At 44.8% G+C, this 17,087-nt stretch overlaps 1 protein-coding gene across 3 annotated transcripts in view; it reads right to left on the bottom strand.

Annotated features, from left to right (window-relative positions):
* hth (Meis homeobox homothorax) overlaps positions 1 to 17,087 on the bottom strand; it is a 112,043-nt gene that overhangs the window by 59,222 nt on the left and 35,734 nt on the right. For 2 of the 3 annotated variants that reach the window (XM_017244047.3, XM_017244058.3), the window contains 3 exons: positions 14,467 to 14,517; positions 12,740 to 12,790; positions 7,852 to 8,037 (listed from right to left, as the gene is read on the bottom strand). In XM_017244047.3, the coding sequence (XP_017099536.1) occupies positions 7,852 to 8,037; positions 12,740 to 12,790; positions 14,467 to 14,517 (288 nt within the window). Of the gene's footprint in view, positions 1 to 3,925; positions 6,108 to 7,851; positions 8,038 to 12,739; positions 12,791 to 14,466; positions 14,518 to 17,087 lie in introns of those variants that run through there. The other variant, XM_017244073.3, reaches the window with a different exon arrangement.

The raw sequence follows: 17,087 nt of genomic DNA, 5'->3' as shown, positions 1-17,087 counted from the left end.
AGCAGCGCGAGCGTGGCAAGCATTTTTATTTATGCCCCATAATGCCGGGCATATGTGGCCCAAATGGGAATTGCCTGGCTGCCGGGATAAGCCAACTCGAGGCACTCCTCAGGCTCGGCCTGGGAAATGTGAAGAGGGCTGAGTGCCTGGCGAGGAAAGTAGCTTAGAGATTTATGCAGCATTTGTTCATCGAAATGCTCTGTTCCCGAAACTTTTTTGTTAATTAAATGGAAGAGTCTATTTGAAAATATAGAACTTTAAAAACTGTTTTTTGAAAAACTCAAAAAAATAAGCCAAGGAAGAAAAAAAGGAGGCATAGGCCTCCCCGGCACGTGCGCTATTAAATATGCAATAAATTATTTTTGCTAGTTTCTGACCGCCCCAGTGCGGAATTTGCTAAGCTGCCTGCAAATTATAGAAAATCCCCAAAGACGCCGAGATGTGTGCGGGGATAAGGAAAAAGCCAATGTAAGCAATAAGCAGGAACACCATTATCTAATGCTCGGCGCGCCATTCAGGCATAAAGGCTGGAAAGGCCCCCACCTTCCGATTTCGGATTACGGACTACGGATTTCCTCGTGGAAAACTTCTCGTGGGGCCCGCAATAATAGTGCGCAGGAAATAAAGCACAAAAAGGCAATAAAAATGGCCCGGCTCCCCCAAAAACAACTTCAGACTATTTTGTAGATGTTGGCCGCACAGCTTCCGGCCCAATAGAAATGCCAGCACAACAAAGCCCGGAGAGCCACCCTTCCAAAAGCGCCCAAAAACTGAGCCTAATGGCCAAGACAAGCACACAGACATCTAGGACGAAGACGTCGCCAGCAGCGGCCTTAAGTGCAAGTGATTTATGTCCCCGTGGATCCGTGGATGTGGGCGAATGTCCGTGGAGTGAGTTCGTTTCGGTCCAGGACAAAAATTAGCCAGCAAAACAGACAGAAATAAAAGAGCCAAATCGCAATTGTGGGCCAAGAAAGTTTGATGCAGCTTGATGGAACATTATCCTTCAGAAGAAGTAACCCTTCCGCAACCCCAAACCAAATTCAATTAGCAGCGGTCAGTGGCTGCCCTTTTGATATTTGAATCATAGGAACTAGACGCCCTTCAAGCGGGATTCGATTACCGTTTACAAGTGGTCAATACGGGCTAAGCGGGCTTAAGGGTACTCCTCCTTTGGTAGCACCCTGTGGTCAGTTGCGTGTTGGTAATTGAAAAGCACTCAATGGGGTCACCCCGGAGCAGATAGGATCAACTGCTGGCTAATCGAGTTTAAAACAAGCGTAAATTGTCCTGGCCTTTCCTTTTGATATTCGAGCGCACTTCAGTGACATTATTTTGCGGTGCAAGTGCAGCGGGTAATTAATGGTAATTGTTCCGAGCTGAGCTGCCCACATAGGGCTTCCCGCTTTGCTCAGGTGGGGCGATACAACAACGTGTCTCGTCGCCTGCATTTGCCTAATGACACAAATGTAAGCCCCTCTTGCCCCACAGTCCAGCAGCGGACTGTGTATAATTTCCTTGGCCTTTTTCGCTAAGCTCTTAAACCGATTTTCAGCTTACTTGAATGGTTCCGAGATAGAGGAGCGCAGTGCAAATATTTCGCAAAAAATTAAAAAATAAAATAAAAACGAAACCGAAGCGGTGTTCGCTGGAAAAAATGCCTGAGGTCGAGACAAAGAGTTTGTATTTTTTGTTGTCATTTTACGGCATAAATTTCCATTGAATTGAATCTTTCGGGCCAAGAAAAAGGCTTGACACAATCAGGTAGAGTATGGCCTCCTGGCGGCCCTTTGAAACAGTTAAGAGCCTTGCAAATTTCATTAAGATTTCAAAAATGTGTTAATGACTTCCTGGAATTGGATAAAAAGTTAGTATATAAAGGGTTAAATATTCTATAAGATCTGTGTACACTTATGACTAGAAATTAACATTGGCGACTTGGGTTTTCGGTTGGTTTTGTGTTCTTAATCGTATCGGATTCGACAACCGCCAGGCGGGATGTCTCTTCACGCGACCCGCAAGGTATCGCATTCAACGCTTTCGTGCAATTCCCCGGGGCTGGACAAATTCGGGGCTGATCAGGAATGTCTGCTCCCCAAGAGTCCCCAGAAAACTAACAAAAAACATAAAGGAGACTCTGAACATCAGATCAGCCGCAGACGAAATCTTGCGGCAACTGCATTGAAACATTAGCAGTGATGACATTTTTGCGGTCACCCCTTTTTTGGTGTAGGTACCCCCGAAACCGTCTGCAGATCGTCTGTGGGTTTGCTGTCTTCTGTCTACAAATTCCTGCCAACGCGACACTTCATACATAACAACAAGCGACAAGCCCGATCGCTGGGAAGAACTCGGACAAGGCTGCCTTGTGGATACTCTAATTTGGAGCTTACACGAGGGACATAATAGTCGTATTCACTTTATTACATTCATCATTCTCTTTATTTATCTCCATAAAGACCTAATAATCGGGCATTTTTTATAACCAACTCTGAGGGTATTCGTAACTCCTCCTCGAGAAAAGATCAATCTTTTCGGGCAGCATTTGTAGGGCTTTGTTGACCTGTTGCTTTATTAATTGTACCCTTGGACTTGGCCAGGCCCGTCTCAGTCTCCGTCTCCGTCTTTGTTTCACAAATGAATGCACAAATTTCGGGACAAGTCTGCGGTTTGTTTGTGCCACAAGACGCAGACAGTATGACGACGCCGAAAGTCACAAGCCCGAAGAACAAACAAAAAAGCACATAAAGGTAAATTATAAGAAAGAAATCCTTATGGCTAACTCGTGTGTTGGCCCAAAAGCAGCTTGAGGTGAGAGTGCGGCTAATGAGCCGGAGGAGCCCGAGACGAGGCCTCTGGGATCCTTTTTATCTCATTTTGTTGGGCTGGTCTTCGATTTCAGAACCAGTTCGAGACCCGAAAGAGTTCGCCCTGCAAGAAGTGGATTGACTTAATGCCTATAAAATTATAGGTTTCTCCCTCCGGGGCTGCCTGGAAAATTGTGTGTGTTTGGGGCGTTGCTCGAGAAATTAATACAAAATCCAGCCAGCACGAAAGGGCATTTTCTTCCCTGAGCGGGGAAAATGCCTTCCAAATTGGTTCGACTTTGAAGAGCTCGGAAACACGCCCCGAGCAATCACGCAAAATGCCAAATTACTTGTAGCCACCATTAGGCGAACGAATCGTCTAACACGCACCCAAAAACCGAAAAAAAAAACGTAAAAATAAACAGACCCATTTAAGGTGGGTTTTCCCCCACCGATTCCCCTCGGCTGCCCGCTGTCCGGAGGATCGGGTGAACCCGTTCTCAAGTTTCAGATCTCAGAAGCACTTATCCTGTGTGATCCTTGCGCCTCTCAGACACCCGAGCGGTGGCAGCACCCCCATTCTGGCCTAAATCAGGATCAGGGCTCGTGTTCGAACCCTCCCCGTTCTGCAAAGTAAGCGGCTTACACGTGCCGCTGGTTTTCGCCCTTCGACTGGGTAATACGAGTCGAGTTCCTATCAGTTTACACCCGCTGCTAATGGAGAAGGGTCCAGTTGGCAGGTTCTTACAGAATTCAGAATTTGGTCAGTACTTTATGCTGAGTTATGGTATAGTCCTATGATACGTTGAAAGTCACAAAGGTTATCAAATGTTTTCACTCCTTAAATAAAGTATAAGAAAATCGAGTTCATTCCCAGCTAGGAACACGAATATCCTCGAGATATTTCAAGGAAATCAAGAAACCATCTTAATCGTCATGAAATCCCCTAGATACACGGTTCCCAGCCAGTAAGGAACTTGGTCCGAACGCGGCTGAAATGTTAAGATAGTTCCGCAGATCCGCAGTAGCCTCCATTTCCAGGTCGTCCTTGTTGGGGTCCTTCTCGGCGCTCGTCCTTGCTTATCAACTAACAAGTCAATGAAACATCACTTTAATTTGTTTTATACTTTTCAAATATATTTTGGTTTTTTTTGTCGTTTTTGTTTGTTGTTTGTTTCATATATTTATTGGCTAACTCTTTAAACGTTACTCTGTAGTTTTGTTTTACTTAATCCATCTGGGTTTTGTTTTCCTTGTTTTAATTATATTATTAGTATACATATAAATAATTAAAAATATTACATTAAAATGTATTCGTATATCGTATAGAAGTTGTTGGTTGGTTTCATGTTGGATTTATATTTTAGTTTGCTTTTCTCTTAATTTTTGATTGCGTTTCTCTCCTCATTATCTCTCTTATAACATTTAGTTCATTTTACAATTTTGCTAAAAACTAAATAAAATTTGTATTTGTAAAAAACAATAATAATAATAATAATTGTAGAAAGGTATGCTCAAATTATTGTGATAATTAGTTTATGTTCTCAATTCTTTATACAAGAATATGTATATTTTAAAAATAGCAAAAAGCAAAAAAGCGCCTTCCGTTGATTTTAAAACATAATTACGTATATATATTCTGCATCATTTCTAAAGTTATTCTTGCTCACTATTATTATTTTACTTGTGTTATATTTTTATAAAATATCACCTAAAGCAATTACGTATTTCAGTTTCAGTATTTGTGTGTTTCGTTTTTTTTTTTACAATGCAACAACAAAAGTTTGCTCTTCGTGATTTCGTAACCTTTTTGGCAGCAAAACATTCAGTAAAAAATAAATGTTTCTAACGAAGTTTAAAAGCACATTAGCACATTAAATTATACAAAACAAGGACCTTTTCTCTCCCGTTTGTGCAACAATGTTTCAATTATTAACTAAAGTTCAGCGAAATATGCCAACAAAAAATTATCAGATAATTACAGCGGTTTTTTTTTATACTTTTTCTTTTTCATTATTTTTTTTTGTCGAGTTTAATTTTAGTTCTTACATGCAAGATTTATTTTTTGAGACAAAGTACAACAACTAGGTTAATTTTTTGTTTGCAAATTTCCTTTAGTTTTGCAAGAAAGTTTAGGTTGAAAAAATAGTACAAAAGCTTTCACGTTGTTGTCGTTTAGTTAGGTAGCTATATGTATAAGCCGTGGGAATCGGCCCGACTATGGTCTAGGTATACAAATGACTGCCCATATAGCTGAACTACTGCTCGCAGCTCGAGTTAAGTACATTTTTGTATTTTGCGTTTATTTTGTTTGTTTAGTAATGGTCTACAACTCAAAATGGTAGTAGAAACAAGCAGTAGGAGTTTCCTCGGCAGAAGAATTCTTCGCACACCCGAAACCCTCTGACTGCGTCTGCTAAGTTGGAGTCTGGACCTGACTAAGAACTATATAACGTACGCTATAGTATACAATGGGGAAGGAGTCCCAGGCGAGGGTCCTAGGATCTCCTTTTTGAATTGCACGAAGCTTCCACCGCTCGTACTTGTTTAATAATAGTAGTATCGCGTAGTTATTCTCGATTTCTTTAGTAAATGCTTAAAGTTTTTAGTTTAAGTTGTTGCTTTACGTATATCAATGTTCTCGGCTCATTTAAAATGTCGTTCGTATAGGCGCGTGGCAATCCTCAATTAATTAAATTAACCTTAATTTTTTTTTCGATTTTCTATATTTTTTTTTTGTTAATAAACAATAAAGTTTTATTCGTATACTTTGCATTTGAACTCAGGTTTGGGTTTCTTTTCTGGTATCTCTTTTTACGTATATGCGTTGCATGAAGATGAGAGTCAAAAATAAAAAGGTTTTTGAAAACTTCAATGTTTAGCTTTCAATATTTTTTATTTTTAATTTTTTTCTTGTTATTTGGCAAGTTCTTTCCAGTGTTGTCGAACACGCGAAAGGATAAAGGACGTTTTGTTTTTTGAAAAATCGTATACAAGTTTTGCAAAAGTGAAAATTCCCAAAAACAAGGATAAAAATAATAAACTAAGCGAAGAAGTATGAATACAAGTTCTAGGAATTAACTATACTCTTAGCGTTTGTCCTCTCTCATCACTTAATGTGATTTAGTTTAAGCGCAGCCTAGACTGGATTTAGTTACAAACTACATGGCTAAGCGTTATGTCTATATAAGATAGGTTTTCTGCGTATATTGTGGGGACGGGGGACTAGAAGTCCGCCTCGTGCTTGATGCGATAGCTCGCATAGGTCTCCTCCAGCGGTGAAAAGTCTTGGGTGCTGGGCTGTGATCGATTTCCAAGTAATTGGCACACAGATTCAAACAAGAGTTTTTTTTTTTTTGAGGGATAGATAGAGATTTAGAAAATTGAAGGGTTTTATACAACATATTTCTTTGTGAGATGTCTGCTGTCTGCTGTCAGTGTCTGGCTGTTGTTCTTGCTGATTTTTGTGTGATTTTGTGGCTAGTTTTCGAGGGGACGGGGGTGTCGGGGGGTATCAAGTATTTACAAGTTTACAAACTCAATCGATAACCCGGGCTATCGATCCCGCTAACTGACCGACCGGCTGACTGGGCGCCCTGAGAAATCGGGCAAAAGGGTCAGCTCCCCTACTGGGCGGTATCATATCCGAAAAACATATATGTAACCTATGCGACTGTGTGGGTAATATATATATAGGTCTATATAGGGTTCCATATAGAGTTACGTGCATATATAAAAGGTTAAAATTGGTTAGTTGGGGGTTAGTAAACGTTCGTAATACAAGTCGTTACTTTAAACTTTGTATACTCTTTTGGGAGTGGGGGAAAATAATCAAAAATAGTTGGTTAATGGTGTGTGTGTGTGAGTTTGTTAATAATATTTAATAATATATTGGCGAGCTATATGGGCCTCTTGCAAAAACGAAGTTCTGGAACATTATTGATTCTTTTCGAGTTCAGTTCTCGATCTTTTAAGTTTAAGTTACGCTTTCTTTCTTTCTTGCATTTAATTTCTTTAGTTGTTGGTACTTTTTACAATTAGGCGAACTGTTTGTGGCTCTAATTATTGTTGCTCAGTTGCTTTGTTCATTTGTCAGTGTATCTTCTATCATTTACAATATGATTGAGATATAAACGGATGTTTGATGTATCGTGTTCTTCTTGAGAGTCGAAGTGAGATGGGCCGAGCCAGTGGGGCCCGGAGGAGGCAGGCCTCGTCCGCGCCTCCACTGGCCCGGCTTGGACTTAAATTTATGGCATTTACTGTACACAGAGGGGAGAGCAAAAAAATTTGGCCGCGGCGGCAACAGCAGTGGTATCTCGAGGATACCAGGATCGTATCTTGTATCTCGTCATCTGTCCGCTGTTCGTCCGGTTCGGCCGAAGCCCCTTGGAAGCTCGTTTGTCGGTAGTACGTCACTGTGGTCGGTCACAGGTTGGTGTCGCAGTCGCCTCGCCCTCGGAGGACTGGTAGCCGTGTCCTCTGTGTGCTGATCCTGGGGCGTGGCTGCTGCTGCTGCTGCTGCTCCCGGCTTTAAACTCCTCTGCTCTCCCTTAATCGCTTCAAAGTTCAGCGTTAGAATCATTTCAAGATCGGCGTTTAGACTTGCTCTCAGACTAATTTACAAGGTGTGTGTGTGTGTGTGTTTATTGTGTTTGTGGTTGGTTTGAGTGTTTCTTGTTCATAATGACGTACAACTTCTTCTGCGTTCGATTTCGGATTGGATTTGAATTCATCAATATTAATATTATGGTTTACTTTACTGTTTGCCTTGCACAAAGTGAAATTAATGTGACTTAATTTGCTTATGCAGCGCAGCAACGTCAGTTAGTTCTCTTTGCGTGTGTTATCGATTTCAGATCAGATCAGGTCGAGATACTGATTGATTATAATATTATTATTATTGATTCATTTAATCCCAGGGCATTGTGAGCACCCGCTTCGTTTTTGCAAGAAGGTCGTTATCGTACTACGAACATGGGTGCACCACCGCATTGTAGCTCGCCAATATAGGACCATGTGCTCCCGCGAAGGGGGTACTCACAACGTCTGGTGTACTAGCTCCATCGGTGTGCGACGTGGAATCGGCATTGCTCCGGCCCTCCCCGTTCGCCGAACCCAACTCCGGTGGTTTGGTGGTGTCCCGTTCGTCGATCACTAAATCTATTGGCATTTTACCCTTTAAACACGATATATACCGATGACAGAAGTTATCGCATAATTCGTGTACCTGCAACGAGACAACCCCGCGGATCAGGCAAGTAGGTTGGTTGGAGAGAAGAGAGAGAGAAGAGATGATCAGTTTGAGTTGTCTAGGATGCCGCGGATGACCTCCGCGGTTTTTTTATATCTTATTTTAATCTGGGAGGGGGTGGTGCTGATTGGGAGGAGTGGACTACTTCTACGGGGTCGCAGGGGCATGGGGGGGGTTTAGTCTCCGATAATTTACAGACTAAGGGGATCTTAGGACTAACTTTTATTTTGCATTCACTTATCAGCTAGAAGCCAAGCTCAAACATTGCCGTTCGCGCACATCGTAGCGCCATCGCGTTCTTGCCACAAAACCTGATCTGCCCCGAGATCTCCCCCCGCAGACCCCCGCCTGAAAATGGCATGCAAATTGCTTTTGATGCGCTGCCCCAGACCTTAAGACCGTGGCTCCAAGCCGAAAACTGCCGGCCCAGAGACATGGCCGATGATGGCACTCAAAAATGGCGTAAACCCCGAGCCGGGCCACATAAATATGCAAGAGGGCCTCGTAGTAATGCACTGTTGTGGCCCAAAAGGAAGTCTGCTTAGCCCCGGGGCACACTTTCAGCCGGGCCAGTCGGGCCACAACATGCAGCACGTGCAACACTCGCATTAGCCCAGCACATGAGGAGACGCATCCCGGGAAGATTGCTGGCGTCAGCAGGAACAGACTGCGTTCAGGCCCTCCTCAGGTATGGGTCTGGGCCCTGTCCCAGTATGTGTGTGTGTGTTTGTGATAAAACAAATGCGATAAGGCCCAGCGAGTGTGAGTCAGGCATATATGCAAATATGCAGCAACAAAGAAAGGAATGCAGCCGCCGCCGCAGCTAAAGAGAAATTAATTGCATTGGGCCAGCAGCAGCAGCAGCAGTGGCAGCAACACCAGCAACAACTGCTGCCACCACAGGGTGCTCCATTTAACCGGGACCCAGGCATTTAATTTACGAAAAAGTGCGCGTTGGTTATGCAAATTGTTTGTTGTTGCTGACGTGCTGCAGTGTTGCTGCCTTTGCTGCCTGCGAAAGCTGCAACCTGGCCGGCTATTAACTTGTTGCCCATTGCCCAAACTTGTCAAACTCGTTTGCAGGCTGGCTCTCAATGTTATTGTCACCAAAAATACGCCAAGGCAGAAAACAAAAACCAAAATCGATGATTAAAAAAAGGCTGCAACTGGTTTATGACAGGACAATGTCAAATTTGTCGTCGCCGATGATAAGAGCGGGCCAGCTACAGAAAACGGAGCAATAGCATCCGAGGAGTATCAGTGTTTATGATTGCCTTTGTAGCTGTCAAAGCGACCATAACAATATCCATAAAGCTTACAATTAGCACGCCAGCAACATGTTGCACAAACCAAATTGATATGTTTATGTTGCTACTGCTGCTGCTTCTGCGGCTGCTTCTGCTGTTGGCCCTTCAGAGACTCGCCTCGGACTCGGACTTCGATGCCGGCTGCCTGATAACTTTTTGATTAATTTGTCAGCATTGTATGTGACATTTCGGAGCGATATTTATGACTGGCCGTCGGCCAGAGGCCCCCATGTTGCTGTTGCACATTGCCATTGCTGCAGAGTGGCTCATTGGGTGGGCCCCCGAGCTGCAAGGGCGACAGGCGGACGTGGATCTGCAGCAGGAACCGGAGGGCGTTGCTTGTAAATGCTGCCACTCATTTGTACATCCTGTTAAGAAAACTTTTCACAGCAGCCCCTGGTAGCCTCCTCTCCCCATTCTAATCTCGATGTAAATCGCTCCAATCTGCGCCGCGGTAATTCTCGATTTCCGCTTTTAGATACAGATACCCCGGACAAGGTCTAAGTAGCTTGCGTGTCTGCTTCACTCGGCCAGTTTGCTAATCTCGGTCTGACATTTAAATGTTTTGTAATTAAAACTGATAGAATGTGTGGCGATCGATTGAGCCAGGAATGTGCTATATCCTATCCTACTGCTAATAGTCTCTACTAAAATCTCTTGATCGGTTTTTGACGTCCCTCAGCTTGCATCATCGAAAGCCAAAAGTGTACAGCTGTCGATGGCGATGATGTTGCTGTTCCAATTGCTGTGTTGCTGTTGCTGTTGCCGGTGCGAGATCCCTCAGCGATCTTGGCCAAGCCATCAAAACAAGGCCCCCAAATCGGCCGTTGGCTGCTGGCTGTTGGCCTGGCTAATGTTGTTTCGTTGCCTGCCCCCATGCCGGCATTTACCCAGCCGATTCTCCGATCCGATCCGATTCTCCAGTACCCTGGCGGAATACCGGAGATACCCCCTGCCGGCGGAGAAGCGTGTGCAACTGACCCGACGTGTTCTGTCTGTTTGTCCCACTGTTGGTTCGATCGGTCCCACCGTTCCACCACCACTCCGTCCTCTCGGTCCTCCGTCGCTTTGTCAATTGCAATGCCTTCTGCTTGATTTTTTTGCTCCCCTCGGAGTGTTTTTTTATTTTTTCCATTTGTATTTTGTTGTATTTTTTGCATGTGACTCTGACGAGAATTGTCCGTTTGCTGGGGAGCTGTTGAGCTTGGGAGCCAGAGACGGAGACGGAGACGGAGCTTGGAGCTTGGAGCTACGAGACTGGGAAACCAGTTTTGACAGACACAAGTCTTGAAAACGTCTTTTTAACTGATTCTGTTCACTGTTCACAGCCACAGCCACATACAGATGTTGTTTTTTTCTCTCCAGCCCGCACATTTCATTTAAGTATATTTTGTGTTTCTTTCCTGCCAGCCTGCCTGCCCGCCTGCCTACCCGCCTGGCTGCTATAGTTTTTGTTCTTTGCATTTATATTTATTTTATACGCCAAAAATCGACCGCTGCATTTTGTTGGCTGCATATAAATGAATGGGTTTTTTATGCTTTATTTTAGTTTCGATTTTTTGTTCGCTTCATTTTTTCATGGTTTTGCGCTTTTTTGTACAAGTTGCTACAGTTCTTTGTTGGTTTCGTGTGTGTCGCAAGCTGTGTGAGTGACAAATGACAAAACAAAAACCTGTCGTGGTCTGCTGTGATGTTGATAAAGATCTTGAATGTTGTGTATATGTCTCTTTGGTCTTTTTTTGCTGGCTTTCTACAGCAGCAGCAGCAGCAGCACCCTGCAGCCCGTGCAACAAATTGCAGCTGTCTGACAGACTAACTGACTAACTGACTGACTGACTAACTTGGCTTACTGCACTAGTTTTGTTTGTTTAGAAAGCGATGAATGCCGTGGGTAATTAACATTGTCCATCGCACTAATTGCACATTGATTGACTCTCTTTTTCGTTCGATCCCCCGATCTCCAATCCCCGATCGCTGATCACTGTCATTAGCCTATATCTCCCTAGATCGAGGAGGAGATTTCCCCACTCACTCCGCATTCCACGGCAAATGACTTCGACTTGGACTCCGACACTCCACTCCTCCGATATATTCCCTGAGCGCTTTATCTTGTTGGCCTGCCTGTTTCTTTTTGTTTCGGTTCGAGAATGTTTTGCATAATTTCTTACTTAAGACTTAATTGAAAAAAGAGTGAAGAACGCGCAACTTTTGGACGGGTTCGACTTCGACTCTGGCTATGGCTATGGCTTTGACTGTCCGGCTTTGGCTCTCATCCCGACTTCAGTTTCGGTTTCGGTTTAGCTTCGCTCCACGCTTCGTTGCGCATTTGCCTAATTAATTTTCTCGACACAGCAGCACCACCAACAAAATACACAGAGAAAAAAACACATCACATCATCCGGCTAAGGAAGGGGGAGGTGGTGCAGGGTAGTCGGCATTAATTACGACCGCGTTTGAGGAACAACTTCCATTAAGAGGGAGACACGCACCCGAGCCGCTGCATATTATTTGAAATTAAAACAAATTAGGCAACCTGTAATTTTTCCATTTAGACAATAAAGTGTCTAATAATCAAGTAGGTGTAAGGTCCCTGGTCACCCCTCAGCGCGAACCTCCCCCGGCATTAGGCGGGAAATTTAATTTATGTCGGCCTGCTGCTCTTATCGCTGCCGGAAAATCTGGGAACTCTGCTCGGGAGAGTGGAGGTGGAGCTCCGCAGTCATCACACCTCATGTATCAACAACAAAAGGCAGCCGAAAACTGCCGGCAAGAATGCACTCCATTGTTCCCGGGAATGTATTACTTTCCTGGGTTATCTTACGCACGAAAGTGTAACCACCTGCTGGCCAAATATTTGAGCCCGAAGCCCACATCCTGCCCCTACAACTATTCCCCTCCGATCGGCAATTAATTCTGTTTTCAGCTGCGGCTTGCTTTAGTTTTAATTTAGACATTTTGCAAGTGTATTAGACAAGCCTAGATATATGGTCGCCTGCTGTGGGACGACACGCCCCTTCCCCTCCAGCCCCTCTGGAACATGGCTCAATAAAATGTCAACACAAATGTTGGTAATTGAAATGCGCGCCCGTTGGCAACAACTATTGCCGGTTTTTTGGCGGGCTGGCTTATTTATGGGCCAGGCTGTTGGGAGACTGTGTCTCGGGTCCTGGTCGGGCTTTGGGTGGTCTTTTTCGGGACCGTGATAAATGACTTGGCCAGGACGCTGGCCAGTTGGCTTTTCGGTTAATTGCAATGACTAAACAAATGCTGCGCTCCCCTCGATGATGTGGCATAAACGCGTGACAATATTCGAGCTTGGGATACTTTAATGCTAATACTACTAGAAAGATTTCCTGGAAGGTGGCACTTACTTTTTCTAACTCTAAAAGGTGAAACCGAAGTACTTGTATTGCTTGCACCATCTGGAAAGAGAAGAACAGAATTTAAAGTTAGTGGCAAATTGGAAAAGATAATTCACAAAATTAGTAGACTTTCACACTCTTTTAATTCCATCCAAGAGCGCTAATTAAAACATCAGCTTGACATTTGACATTTTTACGATGCTGCTAACTGCTGCTGTGTGGCCTGTTTGGTTTTGGTTATTGTGCTGCCATTACCGCCAGGAGGAATTCCATTTTAACCCAAGACATGCCATAAACATTTTTATAGCGAGCGACCTCAGCCACTGGCGTGGTTCAGTCTGGAGTTGGGGCTGGGGCTTTCGTTTCTCCTCCTTTAAGTGAGTGTTACTAAATGCACTTTTAAATGTTCAAACACGATAGCGGATAAAGGGGAGTGGCGACCACAGAGTGGCATGCCACCAAAATGATTTATGGCCAAAGTACGCAGACGCAAGAGCGTTCCGAGAGATACGACTACGACTACGACGACGACGACGGCCATGGCCATGCCGATCTAAGATCTACGAGGGCACTGCCAGGCGGTGGCTGGGACGGGGGTAGGGGCCAGTCAGTGATTTTGTACTACAACTAATAAACTAATCTGCAAGTGCATAAAATTAGGGCCACCAGAGGCACCACCACCACCACCACCAGCTCGAGTGAGTGGGTAAGTGAGTGACACATTTACGACTGCCGGCAATTAAAATTAGTTTTGCCCATAATCTCTTTATACTCCGCCAGACGTAGCTCGTCCTCTGGCTGCCACTGCCACTGCGGATATATACACATTTTTTTAGCCAACTCGGCCTGGCCGACTACCCAATTGCACGGCTCGTTTTGCACTTTTTTTTTCCTCCCTTTGGACGAGGCATTTCCGTCTTGATTTACATTCTGTTGGATGTTCGGATACTGAAGACTGGATGTTGGATGCTGGAGTCTGTCTGCCGAAATGATCTCTTTTTGGCCTCCATTCGCATCCCTTCGTTAGCCCTGACTCATGGCCATAAAAATGTTATGACTCGCCTGGCCGAAGATTAAAAATATAGGGAGTTTCCAACCGGAATTGAACTCATTCCCTACGCATCTGAACTTAATGTGTTCTCTAATAATCCCCAAACAGTACAGTCCTGTATTGTCTAGCCCCCCCCTTTCTGATGATCATGATCATGATCTCCAAAGGAACTTGCCTTGGACTGGATGCCCCTCTCCCTCCTCCAAGCTGGCCCATTGTTGTTTTCTTTATTTTCTGCTGCACAGCACAACCAAGGCTGCCAGTGAGCCCATTTAGAGAGTGCAAAAATGTCATATGCATCATTAAAGCGTTCTGCTTCATATTGTCGTTCGGTTGGGTTCGCTCGCCGCCACTACCCCCCCTTTCCCCCTTTTGGGGGGGGGGCATGCAAAAATCAAGAGCGAAAAGTATGGCAACGCTGTCCAATAAAGTGACTAAACAAGTCAGTCCGCGGTGGCGATGCGAGGCACAAATGCTCATAAATTGTGTTCGTTGCTGTGGCTTTTGCTAAATTCTCTGTGATTTATTCTAAATAAAAGAAAATTATTCAATTGCCGTCGACGTTTTGGACAAACAGCCGTGATCTTTGGCTTTGTCAACTGGCTGCCAAGGAAGCTTTCGGTTAGCAGTCTTGGATGGGATTTACTTTGTTGTGGCTACTGGGACTGATGATGGGACTACTTACCAGTGAGTCGACTTCGGGATCTGCGGTATAGTAGGGTTTCTGTGATCTTATCTGCAAAGAAAGAGGATACAAGAGGTGGTTAGTGAGAAAGTCAGACCATTGCTGAAAAAGCACGCTTTCCTTGTGCATCTGCCCTGCCGTTGAACGAAAAAAAAATAAACAAACTCTTTGGTTTTTTTTGCTATTTTATGATGCCTGGCAGCCGATAAGCCCCTGCCAAAACCAAAATATTGTACACATTATAAAACTACAGCCATAAGCAACCATAAGCAAATCGGTTCCACGGCGAGCTTGGGAAACGCAACATTTGTGCTCATCAACGGACCCAGACCCAGACCCAAAACCAAACCAATCCCAAAGCCAGACCCAGACCCCGGACCCACAGCCGAAGAGGTGACGATGCGACTCGCTGTGACCATAAAAAGAGATTCTCGCTTTTATGGCAGCAACCCAACAACAACAACAACAACAACAACAAAGCCCCAGCACATAGATATCAAAATAAACCACACACTTAGATAAAGATCACAAAGGCAATATCTGGCTAGATAAAATGCCACACAGACCGAGAAGGTCATCAAATGCTGTGCGAATTATTCGAAGTCTGTGTCTCACGGAACTCCGATCCGAGCTCGGGTCGGGTCTTTGGTCTTCTGGCTTTAGTTTCGAATCTGCAGATGGATGGAAACACACACCCGCAGCGATGTCTTATTATATAAGAGTGACCTGACCTTGCGAGTGTGTTTCGGGCTTGTGTGTGGATGTCTGACCACCCAGCAACGTGCAACAAGGTTGCAGTGCAGCGGGAGGTCCATGGATGGATTATACCTGGTCTGGGGATGAAAGACATGGCCCTGGAAGATCTGCGCATACTGTGTTTATTACCGAGAGGGCTCTAAGACTGCCCAATATTCGCAGTGCCCCACTGATCCCCTAGGAATGCCGATCCGCAGAGCCAGTAACGGCAATTGGAAGTCAACCGAGGCATGTGCAGCTAATAATTACACACTTTGCACTCGCCGGACGGCTGGAAGACTCGTATCTGGACATGTGGGCACTCGGCACACACACACACCAGTCTGGAGCACAATGGTCGAATGAGAAAAACGCCCCATTGTGAGGCAGCCACAACTACAAAGCTCGGCCATTGAAGATCGGAGGGCTCGGGCTCGGGCTCGGGCTGCGGGCGGTTGCGTGTTGGGTATTTTGCAAAAGTTGTTGCCAGTTGGCTTTTATGTTGCATTTTCAAATGCTGGTTGGTCGTCGCTGGTGTTGCACACTCACAGACACACTCACGCACACCGGCGCGAATAAAATGGGAACTCGCCAAACTGGTTTCGCTATGCAGGCCCGCTGGAACCGCGCTTTAGGCCCGGGCCCGATATGAAGTCGGCCAGAAGTGGCTTATTGCACGCACTTGGCCGGGGGTACAAAAATGGCTGTCCCGAACCGGAGATGGGAGATCGGACAGCGGTCTAAGAGCGGTCTTCCCCAAGAAAGTGGGTCTCCCAATCCTAATTGAAGTTCCCTGCCGAAAGATGCATAGCCGGGGGATGGGGGGAATGATTTTAAAAATATATAAATCATGTGGGCAACTACTAAAATGCACAGCATGAGACAAGTCTATAAATACAAAATGTTCTTTAGTTGGGGCGTGAAAATGGAAACGAAAACGAAATGGAAATGGAAATGGGAATGGGACTGGGAATGGGACTTTTCCTCCTGCATTGCGTGGGCGTCTGCAGCTGACAATTTCATATTTATAGTCAAACATACTCATGACTGTATCTGTATCTGTATCTGTATCTGTATCTGTATATAGTATATATTTTGATTTTGGAAATCTAGTGTGCGGAAATCGTCACGCGCCCCGTCGGAACCTGAGAACCGCCGAGCCGCAATTCGTAATCAGTCTCACCTGAGAACCTCATAAATTTCTATTTCTGGGCCGTTGTGTTTGCGTTCCGGGGGCTGTTGTTTGATTTTTTTGCGACAGCCAGTGACGATAGACGAAAAGAAATCACTACTGTTTAGATACTGTTCTTCGGAGAGCCTTTTTTACGATGCCCATAAATGCAATTATACAACCGGGCAGGGCAGGGTTTACAATGTCGCGTCTCCAAATCACCCCAAAGATACCCCAAAGAAAATCAACACCAGAAACCTCAATGGAAAATAAAACAAAAATCGAAACTCACTGGCGTAGGCGGCCATAAATTTAGTCCACCTTGCGATTGTGGGGGGAATTTTGAAATCAGTTCCATTTCATCAACCACGTGCTATCATCCCCGTCATAAAACAGCACACACACACACCATAAACCCGATGGTGGAAAGTGGACAAATTATGATTCAATCAAGGAAATTTCTCAGACAATTATCGAAATAAGAGACGCAGACAGGCGGCCAGTCCACAAAATCTGGGACTTGGTTCATAAAAGACGGAATTATTTCACTCAGAGAACGCGCCCTAGAGCTGGTCTATATTTTTTACAATGCCAATACACGGTTAGGAATGATTTTATGGCCAGGTCGCGAGAGGCTATAAAATCATTCCGAGCCGGGGCGCGAGGAGATAGCCCCCGAGACTGGGACTGAGTGTGGGACTAGGCGGGCGGGCGG

This window comes from Drosophila bipectinata, chromosome 3R, assembly GCF_030179905.1.
Source record: "Drosophila bipectinata strain 14024-0381.07 chromosome 3R, DbipHiC1v2, whole genome shotgun sequence".
Taxonomy (NCBI): domain Eukaryota; kingdom Metazoa; phylum Arthropoda; class Insecta; order Diptera; family Drosophilidae; genus Drosophila; species Drosophila bipectinata.
Note: the sequence above shows the minus strand (reverse complement) of the source record. Positions and strands in the feature narration are given on the sequence as shown.